Source organism: Grus americana, chromosome 2 (genome assembly GCF_028858705.1).
Source record: "Grus americana isolate bGruAme1 chromosome 2, bGruAme1.mat, whole genome shotgun sequence".
Taxonomy (NCBI): Eukaryota; Metazoa; Chordata; class Aves; order Gruiformes; family Gruidae; genus Grus; species Grus americana.
In genome coordinates this window covers 68120180-68133423 of record NC_072853.1, presented here as the reverse complement: position 1 = coordinate 68133423, position 13244 = coordinate 68120180, and the positions used below count along the sequence as shown (strand labels likewise).

The window sequence follows — 13244 nt, the reverse complement described above, 5'->3', positions numbered from 1 at the left end:
CTGTAAGATTCAAGTTCTAAAATCCCACCACTCCTGTCATGGTATTGACAAACATTATCTCACAAAACAAGTATATTTTCCCTAACATTTTTCTTCCGCATATTAACCTGAGCAGGAGGGGGTTCAATACAATCTCTCTATCATGATCATGAGTATGGAGAAATAAAATTAAAAATAATGAAATCATTATAGAAAGAAACCAACATCATATTCTGAATATTGTGCAAAGCACTTTGTTGGTGTATTTATTTGAAGGAGTTCCACTTCTTCTTGTCATTTTGTTGTTGAACACACAGAGATTTTGACAGATATGAGCGACATTATAGAGTGTAGTGACTTGAATAATTCAGAATTTCCAAAGGGAACTCAAGGGAATGGCATATAGAAAAGTAGAGCCTGCAGTGCCATCTTTAGCTATGCTGGCCTGTACAAGAGAGCAGAGAGCCATAGTGCTGCCTCCTTGCTTCCTTTAATTAATATTTGGAGGTAACTTTGTCGCTTGAGCTTGGGGAGCTGAAAAACCAGCAGCTGTAGTTGTACTCCTTACTGGGAGTACCGAGGAGCACAAAGACTATTTGTGTCTCCCCCTCAGCAACCCCGTAATCATATTATGAAATGAATAGTGTGGCCTTCCTCTCAATAAAAATATGGTTTATTTCCCTCGTAGACTACTTTCCACAATTGTAATTACTTTAAGGTACCAAATATCTTTATGGCTTTTCTTGACTTCAATAAACCTTGGCATCCACTCTGTGAACTGTTCTTTCCCATTTGTAAGGGACGAGGTATTGATAATGTGGTTCCTAGGCACTAAACACTTTTTTCCCATGCTCTTGGGTTTCTAATTCCAAAAAAGTCTCTCTTCAGCTCAGTTTGCCATGGAAATTTATTTATCTGAATAGGTCTACCAAGCTCCATTCCTACAAGGGCTAGCTACTGGTACGCAGGCTAGCTAGTTGCAGGCTACCTCATCTATATTGCACTACATTGTGGTTACCATCATAGTCACATTCTCAGTGTTACTTCATCTGTAAAGGAAGCCACGTAAGAATTTCTGAATGTTGAAAAGGAATGGCATTGTATGTCACATGAAGCAATCACAGAAAAAGTTTCTCAACCTTAATCAGTTAAACCACAGAATTACACTCTATTTTGTGTCTGCTTCCCCACCTATTATGTGCTCCTCATACCTAATCTAGTCCCAGTAAGCGCTCCATACGGAAATGTTTGTGGAGCAATTACTCTTTTGTCTTTGCTGTTCATCAGAGCTATCAGGTTTTAGCCTGGTGCTGTAAAGTTGTGGCGAGACCACCAGTATCACAGGTGCTTGTCCTCCCCATTTGATATAAGCAGATGCCATGGAGTATCTGGCATCTAATGCACAAATTGTATGTCGGTATGCATTCTAGTGTTTGTCTCCTCTCTAGGTTGTGTTTTGATGGTTTATGTCTACAGGTAATAGCTGTCATGCTACAAATACAGATGGAAGTGAATTGGTTCAGGTTTTAGCAGTAACCATTTTGGCTTTTAGATGATTACTGGGAAGATTTTATTGTTTAAGACTGTCAAGGATTTATGTATATATCTTTCACAGAGAGTTTTCAGCTGGTGACAGAAAGTATAAACATATATTCACTCCTAAGAGTATGTAATGCTCTGTGGATGGGCTTTGTGAAACTGCTGCTGGAGACCAGGGGACAGTGCTTTTATTCCAAACTAGTCTTAGGGCCCCACAAGTGGATCACGCTCATGTGAAAGGCAAATCAGTTTTCAGAGCTGCAAACTCCAGCTTTTGATGGGGGTATAGCAAATGCCTAGGTATCTCTGCCAGATTTGCAGCCCAGTCTACAATTCTGCGTAAACAACTTTAGCAATAAGAAGTGTAATTTATGTAAGGAAAACTTTTGCCTCCTGTGAGCTCTCACATTAGTATTAATCAGCCTGTAGATTTTACTAAAATGGAGCTAGCTGCTCCATTCAGCAGACCTGAACAGGCACAATCACTTTGAGTGAGAAAGGAGAAAAGGTTAACACGGAGCTGTTGGGTGAAATAGTCTTTTCGAATTTGCCATCTAGTTCAAGATCATCAACTCCCAAAATCAGTATCACAAATAGGGTCGTGAGCTCAAAATTTAAATGTAAATTGCATTGTGCATGCCCAGGCGTAGAGGCCTGAAAGGAAATTTTTGGCTCTGCTGAACCAGCTTGTCAAAGAAAACTTTAGCCAGTGTGACTGTGGTTTATAAATCTCTGATCAAAATGTAAAAGTTTTAGTGTAAAAGTGATAAATTAGTAAGTTCCTGCACTTTTAAGCCATACCAAAAGCCTAACAGAAGTAGCAGAAATTAATTGATGCCAGATGTTATCAGAAGGGTGGGACAAATGCGTGCCAGAATTCCAGCTACAGTGGCCAGGGCAGCAGCCAAGCAAATTAAGTTCCTATATCTGCATTACTCCTTTAGGTACGAGAAGACCGTATATGTGACGACAGTCCCAAAATAGCAGATGAGAGTAACAGTAAATTTTAGCTCAAGTGCACGTTGGCTTTAATTATATAACATAGTGTTTTGCAGTCAGGATAGTAATGAGTTGCTAATTCCCAGTCAGAGTAAGAGATTAGATTCCCAGTGTATCTATTAACTAGTCAGTCTACTCCATACTGTCTGGAGCCTGCCACTATGACTCCCCTGGGAAATACTTCACTAAGCAAGATGTCCTCGTTGTTTAAATGAGAGTGGAATTTGAGCTTTAGCCATGTCTGTTCTCCCAGCAAAATCTCCTGCGTGGTGTGAGCCAATAAATAAGTGTGAGATCTTTAAGCTGGAGATGTCTGTGCCCAATAACAACAATTCCCTGGTTATGTAGATGAGTTCTTAAAAATACTTTGCATTTCTTTAAAGAATCAGAAATATTTCTTTTAATGATGTTAGCTGTCTGGCATTCTGCTTTAATAATTCATGCACTCTAGGCGTATTTCTTTTCCTTTTGACGTACTGTCAAAAAAGAAGGCAAAATCAGTTAAATAATTGAGAACATGTGAACTGTCATAAACAATCACTCTTGTTTGTTTCTCTGCAGAAAGAAAGGAAGTGAAGGTGGGAGAGTACAATGCTGTGGCAGACACACTGGAAATAATCAACAACAGCATCAGGTTCCAAGGTAGGAGAGAAAAATGGAAAGAGGAACAGCAATGACATGGATAGCTGTATGCAGTTTGTAAGACTGCATGCTGTTAAAGAACTGTTTGTAGGATTTTTAATATCAAAGAGCTATGACACTGTATAAAGAGAAAGGGAACTGAGCTGTGCTTAAAAAAAAATGGAAGGAGAATTCTGAACAGAAAATCACAATGTTTTGGTATTGTATACTTTTTTTTCATTCCAATGACCAGGACAAATTCAAATTTATATGTGTACACAAATGTTCTTTGATATGTCAACGAGCTACAGATATGTCTTCTATTTTATCTCCACCAATTAACAATGTTCAAATTTCATCCCCATTTCCCACTCCCCCAGTTCATCTTGCCTGAGGGATGCTCTCATGTGCTGTGTTTGCACACACAAGGAGGAGGTGGTTGGGTTTTGCTGGGAGGTGTTTGTTAGGCAGTTAGAAAATAGGATTTCAAAATACCAGGGTTAGCTTTAACATGGCCCATGTGAAACACGGCCAGAGAGGGTGTTCAGCCCAACAGCACTCCCAAGGTCCACAGCAGGCATGTAGCCTGTGTTGCTGTATCTTCTTGCCATTTTTTATCCCATCCTGCTCCAAAGTTAATGTGGGGACTTCCTCTGCCCTCACAGGACTTGGAGTGCGGGCATACCCACGGCCTTCTGAGCATAAGATCGTGGCAGCCAGATGTCAGCTGAAATGAGTTTTAAGGGTCTCTCCTGTTGAACGTAGGCATATACATTATTCTTAAATTAAGATTTAATCTTAAACTCTGCTATGGTGCAATTCAGTAACGGAAAGCAAAGTCAGCTTTGTGAGATCTGTGTGGTTTCCCCTGGGAGCAGTGGATGAGTATGAAGCTGGTGTATACTGTGTGCTACTACACCTGCCTCCAGTGTCCCAACACCCAAGGTTTGCATGAGCATGACTGGAGTTTCACTGCAGTGGTCCAATCCCTGACTGCTTGCTCATCTGCTGAAGCTTTCCACCTTTCCTTTTGGTATCCTTTGCTGGACTTAAAAGAGGACAGCTACCTGCACTTCTCACATCTGTCTGGAGAAGGAGGCTTTGGAAATGAAGAGTGCAGAATCTGTCCTGGTTGCCAAAGTCTGAGACCCACCAGATTATTTTTGCTGCAAGGAGAAACTGCTGATGTAAATGAATACTGATTCAATACCATTAATTTCCAGAGAATATATGCAGGATGAACCAAGTAACAGGAGACAGGTTTTGTTCATAACTCCATGCCTTTACGGAGAGTAGATGATGGGAAAAATTGTCTGTTCAGGCTTTTTTCATGATCAAACTCCTAGTTCTTGTTCTGACCACACCTGGTGTTCCTTCCACCAATAGCCTGTCTTATATTTGTCTTAAGATGCATTATGTGACTCATGGTGAACCTTCTCCATTTACCCACCTTAACTTTTCATTGAGGCAGTCATGTATTCGATGAAGAGGACACTGTTACATCTTCCAGGCAGTATAAAAAACTTAGTAACTTTATGTATTTAAAATGAAGAGTAGTGAAGAAATGAAGAGTAGCCCTGTTTAAACCATTGCATAAAATTGCACACAAGAGAACTATAATTCATGATACTAGAAGCGATAGAATTGAATGGCCATTGCACAAACAAGAAAATACATTTTATAGACTCACCAGTTCTTTGTATTTAATAAATACAAATCATTAATATACTCTGTATATTTTAGATACAATAGGGAGGTGGGTTGTTTTTTTTTTTTTTCCCTTGACATTAGTTCTTTTAATTCAGGTATGCGCTTTATTGTATTTTTGGCTTGTTACTTGTTGCCTGATTTTGTGAAGTGTCATGCACGGTAAACACATGCTCTGAGGTGGGAAAGGGAAAAATCACAGGTACTTTTCTCCAATATCAAATTAGCAAATGGTCCCTTGACTGCCACTTTATTGTGAACACGTGAAAGGAAATTTTTTTGCAGACATGTTGGGAATAAAGACCAAAGGGTAGCAAGTTTCCATTGTCTGAATTGTTTCAGCTTAATTGGTATGGATAACACTATCTTATTGTATAAATCCTTGAATATTCTTCTAGGTGCAAAGCAGAAGAGCGGACATGAAATGTAGCTATGGCAGCTGCTAGCCAGTTACTCAGAGGTCTGTGATCAGGGGGGTCCACAGGGCTCTGCCAATGGAGCTGCTGAGCCCCATGTGGTGGTCCTCCCAGCCTCACGGAGAGCTGATGTGAAAGGACAGGCTCAGGCACTGCAGGGCACACAAATCCCTTTCTGAAGGAAGGCAGTGATGCAAAAGGCCTTTTGCCAATCCTCTGTACCAAGGAAAAATATAGTAAGCAGGTAAAATGGAGTGTGGGAAGTAGGGGATGCAGAGCTTTATTGCGGTTGTTGGAAAGTAATTCTTCTCATTAAATGGAGAAGCCTTTAATTAGAGGGAGCTGACTGTCAATCAAGCCCATGGCTTTAAACATAGTTTTTAAGTTCAGACATTCAAGTCCACATCTGCAGGGATTTGCAAAGTAGGTCTGTCCCTATAAAACCTTTGCTCTCCATTTTTCCATGTTGTTCCATTCGGTAGGGTCCTGAGGGCACCAACAGCCCTGCCTCCCCCCCTCCCAGGTCTTCCCCCACCCTGCCCGCAGCCCAGGACCCCATTTCAGCCCCGCCCAGGGCCATCAGTTCCTGCCCAAGTGATGCCACACCAAGGCTGGTCTCCAGCTATGGTAGGTATCTAGACAGGCCATTTCAGTTTGCCCTGGTACTAATGTCAGTGCACAGAGCAACGATGCTCTCTGTTTTCTACTCATTCATCTTGCACTTGTTTCAGGAAAGCATAACCTCCTGGTAAAATTTACAGTCACAGTATGCATTTTAGTGTTTATTTACTCTTCAAAATTAGGTTAGTTAGCATATATTTTATGGGGTTCTGCATTAGGGTTGTGTTTTTTCTTCCAAAGAGGATGTTTACCTGCTCCAGAAATACAAACCTTCTTGTCAATCAATGTGACTAACATATGTCTGTCAAAGCCAAAAAATTATTTCATCAGCTACTGATGTGGTTCACAGTTGCTAAATCTGCTAAATCAGGGTATAGTACTTAAGAGAGGCAAATTTTCTTACAGAAATTCTACATCTGGCTGAGCTTTAGCCTTTTTTTCCTCTTGTAATTCTAGGACTTGAGCCTCCAAAGGACAAAACAATTATACAAGAGGAGCTACGCAAGATCTCCCTGCCTCTCTACAGCATCCTCTCTGCCCTCACCATCCTAGGAATGATCATGGCCAGTGCTTTCTTGTTCTTTAACATCAAAAACAGAAATCAGAAGTAAGACACTCGTGTTACTTCTATCACTGCTTCTTTTGAATTTAAATGCCATGTTTGTGGAGTCTGTCATCTATATCTATATATATATAAGGAAAATGTTAAAACTGTGCAAAGATGATATTTTAGAACTATTTAATTGAAATCAATGTGTAATATATTCACATTGAAACAGATTGTCTGTCTGTTAAGATAAGTTCTTTTATACTGTCTGGAAAGTGTAATTTTTTTATTTATGTTTGACTGTCTGCTATTAACATTAACCCTAGCTAATTAATCCATCAGTAAAATAGGAGGTTTTCTACTAAACATTCAAAAACCTGAGACAATGCTAGACCTTATAAAACAGCAAATAGTGTGCATGCCTATAGATTTCATGGAGTTCTGCAAGAAGGGCTATCTGTTTGCCTAGTTACAAAAAGCTCTTCTTTATTGCTCTAATAGCCTAGCAATAATCTTTTCCTCTTTAATGCACTGTCACCTTTTGTCCATAGACTAATAAAGATGTCCAGTCCCTACATGAACAACCTTATTATCCTTGGAGGGATGCTTTCTTATGCATCTATTTTTCTTTTTGGTCTTGATGGATCCTTTGTCTCCGAAAAGACATTTGAGACACTTTGCACAGTAAGTAATTCCATATATTCTGGTTGAAGATAGTCTTGCAGGAACCTCTGCGAGAAATACAAACAGAAGAGTGCAGTAGTTGGATGTCTCATTCCATTTCATCACTGATTCTCTTAGTTCTTTCCTGTGATATTTTCTGGCACCAAATTCTGAAACATGCACAAAGCTACATTATTATTATTAGTGAAAGCTTCAGGTGCACTGGGATTTGGCCTCAGACTAAAAGAGTAGATGTACTTTCTTGTTTGAAATTATATATATAAAGATGATTTATTAGAGGTTGTGTTCATAGCATAACTAGTAATATCTGTGAAGCTACTATGTTTTCCTTATAGATTCCATATTATTTTCAAGTCATGACTGCTGTTTGTCCAGGTCTTTTTATTCAATCTTTTTGGCTGAATCTCTAAGGACTTGTATGGCTATTTCCAGGCTACACGATAAACTCACACAAGCCCAAATCCATGTAGAATATATTCTAGTTAAATCAAAGCAAGCAACTCTGAAACCAAATTAAATATGTCCACTTAGAAGCTTGTAATGTCTTAATTGCTCACTGTAGTATGCAGCCTGACTTAGAGAGGCCATTTCAAAGAAAGGGAAAGGACTTCACTGTAACGATATTCCTTCCAAAAGCAATACAAACATTGAAATTTATCAAATATTTTCTCCTCAAAAAATCTTAAGACTATGCTTGGCCCATTGCCTAAGAATATCAGACTTACTCAGGAGTTATTCTCACTATGTTTTTAATCCTTCTTTGGATCTCTAGAACGATGCAGTTCACAGCACCTTTTTTTATGAGTCTGAATTTCTGATGTCATCGTTGGAGAGAGAGAAACTTTATTTCCAGAGAATAATTCAAAGTATGAAATTTGGATGCCTAAAGCTAGCTGGTGCAGATACATCCCAGTATTTCAACTGAAATCCTTCATACTGACTAGAACTGTTACAGAAGTGAAATATCATGTGACTTGTGCAGTTACACCTTTTCAAAACACTGGAGACCTCTTTAGTACATGTCAAGATGCACTAGAAGATATAGTAGAGAGGAACATATAGGATTTTCAGTGCAAAGTCTTGGCGTCCTTAGTTGGGCCTGGACACAGCTGTATTTTAGACACCTAAATGTTAGCAGCAAAAGAAAAGAGGAGAGACTATTCAGTCTTCCTACAACTAGAGTGCAACTTCTCTGTACAGCTAGTAGAAAGAAGTGCCTCAAAGACTTCAAAAGGATGATCCTATTCACCTCTCCCAAACTAGTATCCAACTCTCTGAATACACAGGGGCCAGTAGGAAGCGTAATATGCCTGCCTCCATGTTTTTTATCCAGCAATTATGCCTTTTTTGGTGAAACAGCTTCTAATGGAGCAGAAGTGTCATTAGGAAGTCAGTTGCTGTTGATGCTAATCCCCATTCTTTTCTCACCCTCCGCTGCAGAAATATCTAGTGGCAGGAGGTGTAAATTTTAGGTCCTGATGTCTGCTCAGCCCTAAGGGGCTTATATCCAGAGCTCCTGACTTCACTGCCAGACTGTAGGCCATTGTATGACTAGGCTACAACCCTCCTCCTGAGGCAGCCAAGCATTACTGAACAGAAGGAAAAAAAGCAGGAACCAGAGGTACTTATCAGCACAGAGCTGTTCTAGGGAACAGGTTTCCATCCAGATTTAGCTATATAAAACTAAATTTAAGTCCTCCTATAAATGTGAAACAGCTCAGTCTTAACTCTGAAAAATGAACCAACATCCAAAATTCTATGCCTCTGAGCTAGAACATTTCTGCTATCTGATTTTTCTCTAATTTGCTTCTCAAAATGTAACCACTGCTCTCATATTCTAAATGCAACAAAATTTAAGTGAGGGCTGCTTTATTCTGTCTTATCTTATGTAGCTTTTATTTTATTTTTTTTATTTGTATCTGTCACATTATGTCAAGTCTGTTTGTGTGTCTGCCATAGAGGGAAAGCTCTGGACAGGCACTTGAGTAAGATAACTACTTTACTTAACTGACCAGTAAAGGAATGGGGTAGGGGAGAATACTGTGTTCTTAAAGCCAAACTTTGATTAAGAAGTATTGCCACATGCCTGATACAGAGATTTAAATTTTTTTTTTAACATAATGAAATGTTACCTCAACAGAACAGAGTCTGTGAGATTTCTTCCCAGTCTTGGCTTTCCAGGTTTTTCAGTCCAGTACAGAAGCATTTCTGATTGTGCTTTCCTGAGCATGGGTACTGATTTATCTTATGAATCCCAGCTCTGTCAGTGATTGGTATTACACTCATAGATGCAAGAAACCCTTCAGAAGCAACCTATCAGGAATTTTTTTTCCAACCTCCTGGTCATTAAAATGATTCTTATAAAATTTCCTCCTCCAATTATAATTTTTTTCCAATTATATTTTTTTCAAATAGCTTATGCTTCTCTTGGAAATAATTTTTCATGGCTTCCATTGACTGTAGCAATGCACTTTCCTTTTATCTAGATAACACTGAATTAATGCTGAGGAAATCATAAATATAGAGACATACTCACTTGTCTCTTCAGTAACTCTTCTTTCTCTCCTCCTTATTCCCCAAAACATCCACTAAGCGCTGAGTACAGCATGTACATTTGGCTCAATGTTATGAACATCCATATTTCCATATGGGCAATATGCTTCGTGGTTTCATAAGGACTACTTACAGATACCGGTTCTTATAAGATCAAGCCAGTACAAATCTCTTTTGATCATCCATTTTCCTGGAAATGCGTGATTTTGATCACCCATTCTAGCCATATTAGAGATTAGTTTAAAATTCCTATTTTATGCAAGACTCTGGCTTAGTGTTTAAAAGAACCAGCTACAATGGAGGGTGATCATAAAAAGCCATTGAGCCAAAAACAAGTGGGCATAACAACTACATCTCAGGCACAGAGAAGAGCCTGAGGGAATGGAGAGATTTTTTTTTTTAGGGAAGTAAAAATTTTGATTCAGCTTTTATAAGCACACTTTTTTATAAGCACATGCAAAACTAAAAAGCTGTCATTAGTGTTGTCCCCCCTCTAAGCCAAGTAATCACCCTCTTTGTCTTCTATATTTCAAAAGCAATTAGATCTCACCAGCATAGCAGTATATACACAATAACAAGTTTATTTGATTAGATATGTTATATATGGTCTCTGTTTTATTTTCTGATAATTTCTTGACAACACTTATAGGAGATCCTTAAATACTCCTGAGTCTATCCACAAAATTCAGGAAAAATGGTTTCCAACTTGTAGGTATTACATTCCAAATCTATTGTATGTTCTTCCTGTATAGCACAGTGTTTATAGCATTGTTTGGAGGGTGAAGTGCTTTGCAATCTCTGGTCTTTTTTACTTTTCTAAAACCTAAAGTCTACATATGGCATATGTTTTACACTGTAATATTCCAAGGACATTCAAACATGATCCAAAATTACACCAGTAACACCTGAAAATTTCGAAGAATTTCTTTGATAAGTTGTACCACCATTTTCCACTCTGTAAGACATTGGTTGTAGGAGAATGTGGTATATCAGTCAATATGCTGGAACACAGAACCAAGTGTTAACTGTATTTGACAATCAACACAGCACTTTAAACATATGGTCAAATAATTTGCTGAATAGGGGCATTATATAAGTCTTTGAAATTATATAGAGTTAATTCTGTGCTAGAGTGGGTAATTGGTTCCCAAACTAACTTTTATCTTGGTGTGCCCATTTTCTATGGTAATCAAGCATATTTAAATACCTAATAATTTGTGTTCTTATGGTGAGAATTCACAATACTACATGTAGCATCATTTAGTTCCATGTCAGAATTAGAGATCAGGTGTCATATTGTAAAACTCCAATTACATGAAATTAAAACTATCCAAAGGAGTGAATTCTGAGAGAGGGGTCAGTGTATTATAGAACTGTTAGATCATGTCTTAATAGCAATTTTATTGGTTGTACAGAAAAAAGAAAAGCAATACAATATTTCATTAAATGTATATGTATACCAAAGTAGAAGGTGCTTCAGATATGGGGGACAGAGAATGAGAATGATCTATATTTGTTTTTAATCTCAGAATTACCATGGTATCATAGCAAAAAAGAAGTTAGAAGTAAGGGTGTGAAACGAGATGTGATGCCAACTGGAAAAATGCAAGCAAGTGGAAAAATAATTGAAAGCATTCATTATATGGAAGAGAGAGACTCAAAATTAGCAAAGCCAGTGACATATCCTATGAATAGAGTTTAAGCTGACATACTAAATAGAGATACTTGAAATAGAGAGTATTAGATATGATCATAACGTTTAGACTTCTGTAATACATTCTACTGAGAATTTCACACTTTACATTTAAGATGAGTAATGTCTTTGCAAGTTGGAACTGCTATGGGATGAAAGGCTACTATGGCCCTAAGGAGGAGCATAGTCTCTTCTCTGTTATGCATCTCCCTCAAGTAGGTAAATAAAATGATATGCATATTCTCTGGATGTAACTGATTAGGTTGTGGCTGAAGATTGTTTTAAGTACTTCAGATTGCAGTGAAACGCCCGTAGTCTCCACCCAGAAAGGTCTGGTGTATTAGGTAGTACTAGACTGAACAGCTCTGCTTCTCAGACTACCTCTTGGTAGTCCTGATGTGTAGCAGCACTTTCTCCTAGAGAGTGTGCTGTACAGGGTGACTGGAGTGATAGGGAAGAGGCAAATGATCTGTTTGGAACAGTTCAATATAGAATTCACACTATTCTGGGAGATACCTATTCTGGAGATAGCAATTGTCTTCCAGCCTCCTTTACATTCCAGAGTTCTGCAAAGGTGTTACGTCAAAGATAAGAGGATCTAAGTCTTGTGATTTAGACAGCATGCTTTATCTTGTTTATCTTATTAACTACCATAACTGACATGAGTTGCCAAAACCAGGCAGATATTTTGTGATTCCTGATGGTCTCACTGGTGTTTTGGCTTGGGTAAAGTCAACAGAGTGCATGAAGGTTTTTGCACACCTGTGGTGTTCAATGGTGCGCTCATCCATCCCAGGCTGTGCTCAGGCTTTCGGATTTCAGTCAGTTGCTCTCAGCCATGGGGCAGGCATTTGGAAACAGGCTTTGTACAGAAAGAAGGAACCAGTGGGGTGGAGAGACAGAAAGAAAGAAAGAGTAGAGATACCACTGATGAAGTCCAGCTATCTACTGCAGTGTGTGTGACTATCCAGACTTTGTATTTTTCTCAGTCAGACATCCTGAGAACATGTACATTCATGGCAACACTAGATGTTGTAGACCTTCTCTTCTCAAAGGTGTACTTGAAAATCTTCAGAAGCACTTAGGTTTTTTCGACTAATATTACTCTTAATTGCGGATCATGAACACTTCTGACTCTGTGTCTTGTAGCAATGTGAAAGGCAGGTTTTGTTCTTTTTTACTAATTTTTCATAGTCTTTTGTCTACCCTGCTGAGAGAACAGCTAGGCAAGGTGGAACTCCATGGTCCACATCACACCTTTTCTTGGGAAACCCTGAACCTGTGCAAGGTGAGGATTGCGGGGTGGTATAAGAGTGGATACGTGTCCTAAAAACAACATCAAACAGAGACTGAGAGACTGCAGTGAGGAGCAGGGAGGAAAAGCAAGGTGTGAGAGGTTGTGAAACAGGTTCCTAGGGATAGGGGCAGGCTTCAGGGTGAGTGGGATGCTGAGAAATTTACTAAAACTCTGAAAGTCGTGAAGCTAGCTAACAGCAGCTCTGGAAGCAGGGACTCACCTTTAATAGTAAAGCAGGGAGAAGGAGAAGATATATGAACCTTCTGTCTGTTTGTTTCTGCTTTTTATTCCCCTGTCACTTCAAGTTTTCTCTGTTTAACCATTTTTGGGAGAACTGACTAAAAGGAAAATGCCTGGGCAGTGCCACCTCAAAGCTGTGGCTGTCTTGGTGTACTATGAGCAAGAGCCACTTGGACTAGACCCTGTGCTACCAAATGGCATCTAGCCTTGGTATTTGGTTAGTAGTTGATGATGTGCTCCTTATTCGTACCCTTTATGCTCTTCAGGCATTGCCATAGGTTTGGGGTTTTTTTCCCCCACTTTGGACTTTATATTTGCCTAATTCTTTTCCTCAAATTCTTTAATTTT

At 39.0% G+C, this 13244-nt stretch overlaps 1 protein-coding gene across 1 annotated transcript in view; it reads left to right on the top strand.

The window, feature by feature from the left end:
• GABBR2 (gamma-aminobutyric acid type B receptor subunit 2) overlaps positions 1–13244 on the top strand; it is a 488838-nt gene that overhangs the window by 311232 nt on the left and 164362 nt on the right. Inside the window, exons 9-11 of the mRNA XM_054817640.1 lie at positions 3079–3159; positions 6339–6489; positions 6981–7113. Coding sequence (XP_054673615.1) covers positions 3079–3159; positions 6339–6489; positions 6981–7113 — 365 coding nt within the window. The remainder of the gene's footprint in view (positions 1–3078; positions 3160–6338; positions 6490–6980; positions 7114–13244) is intronic.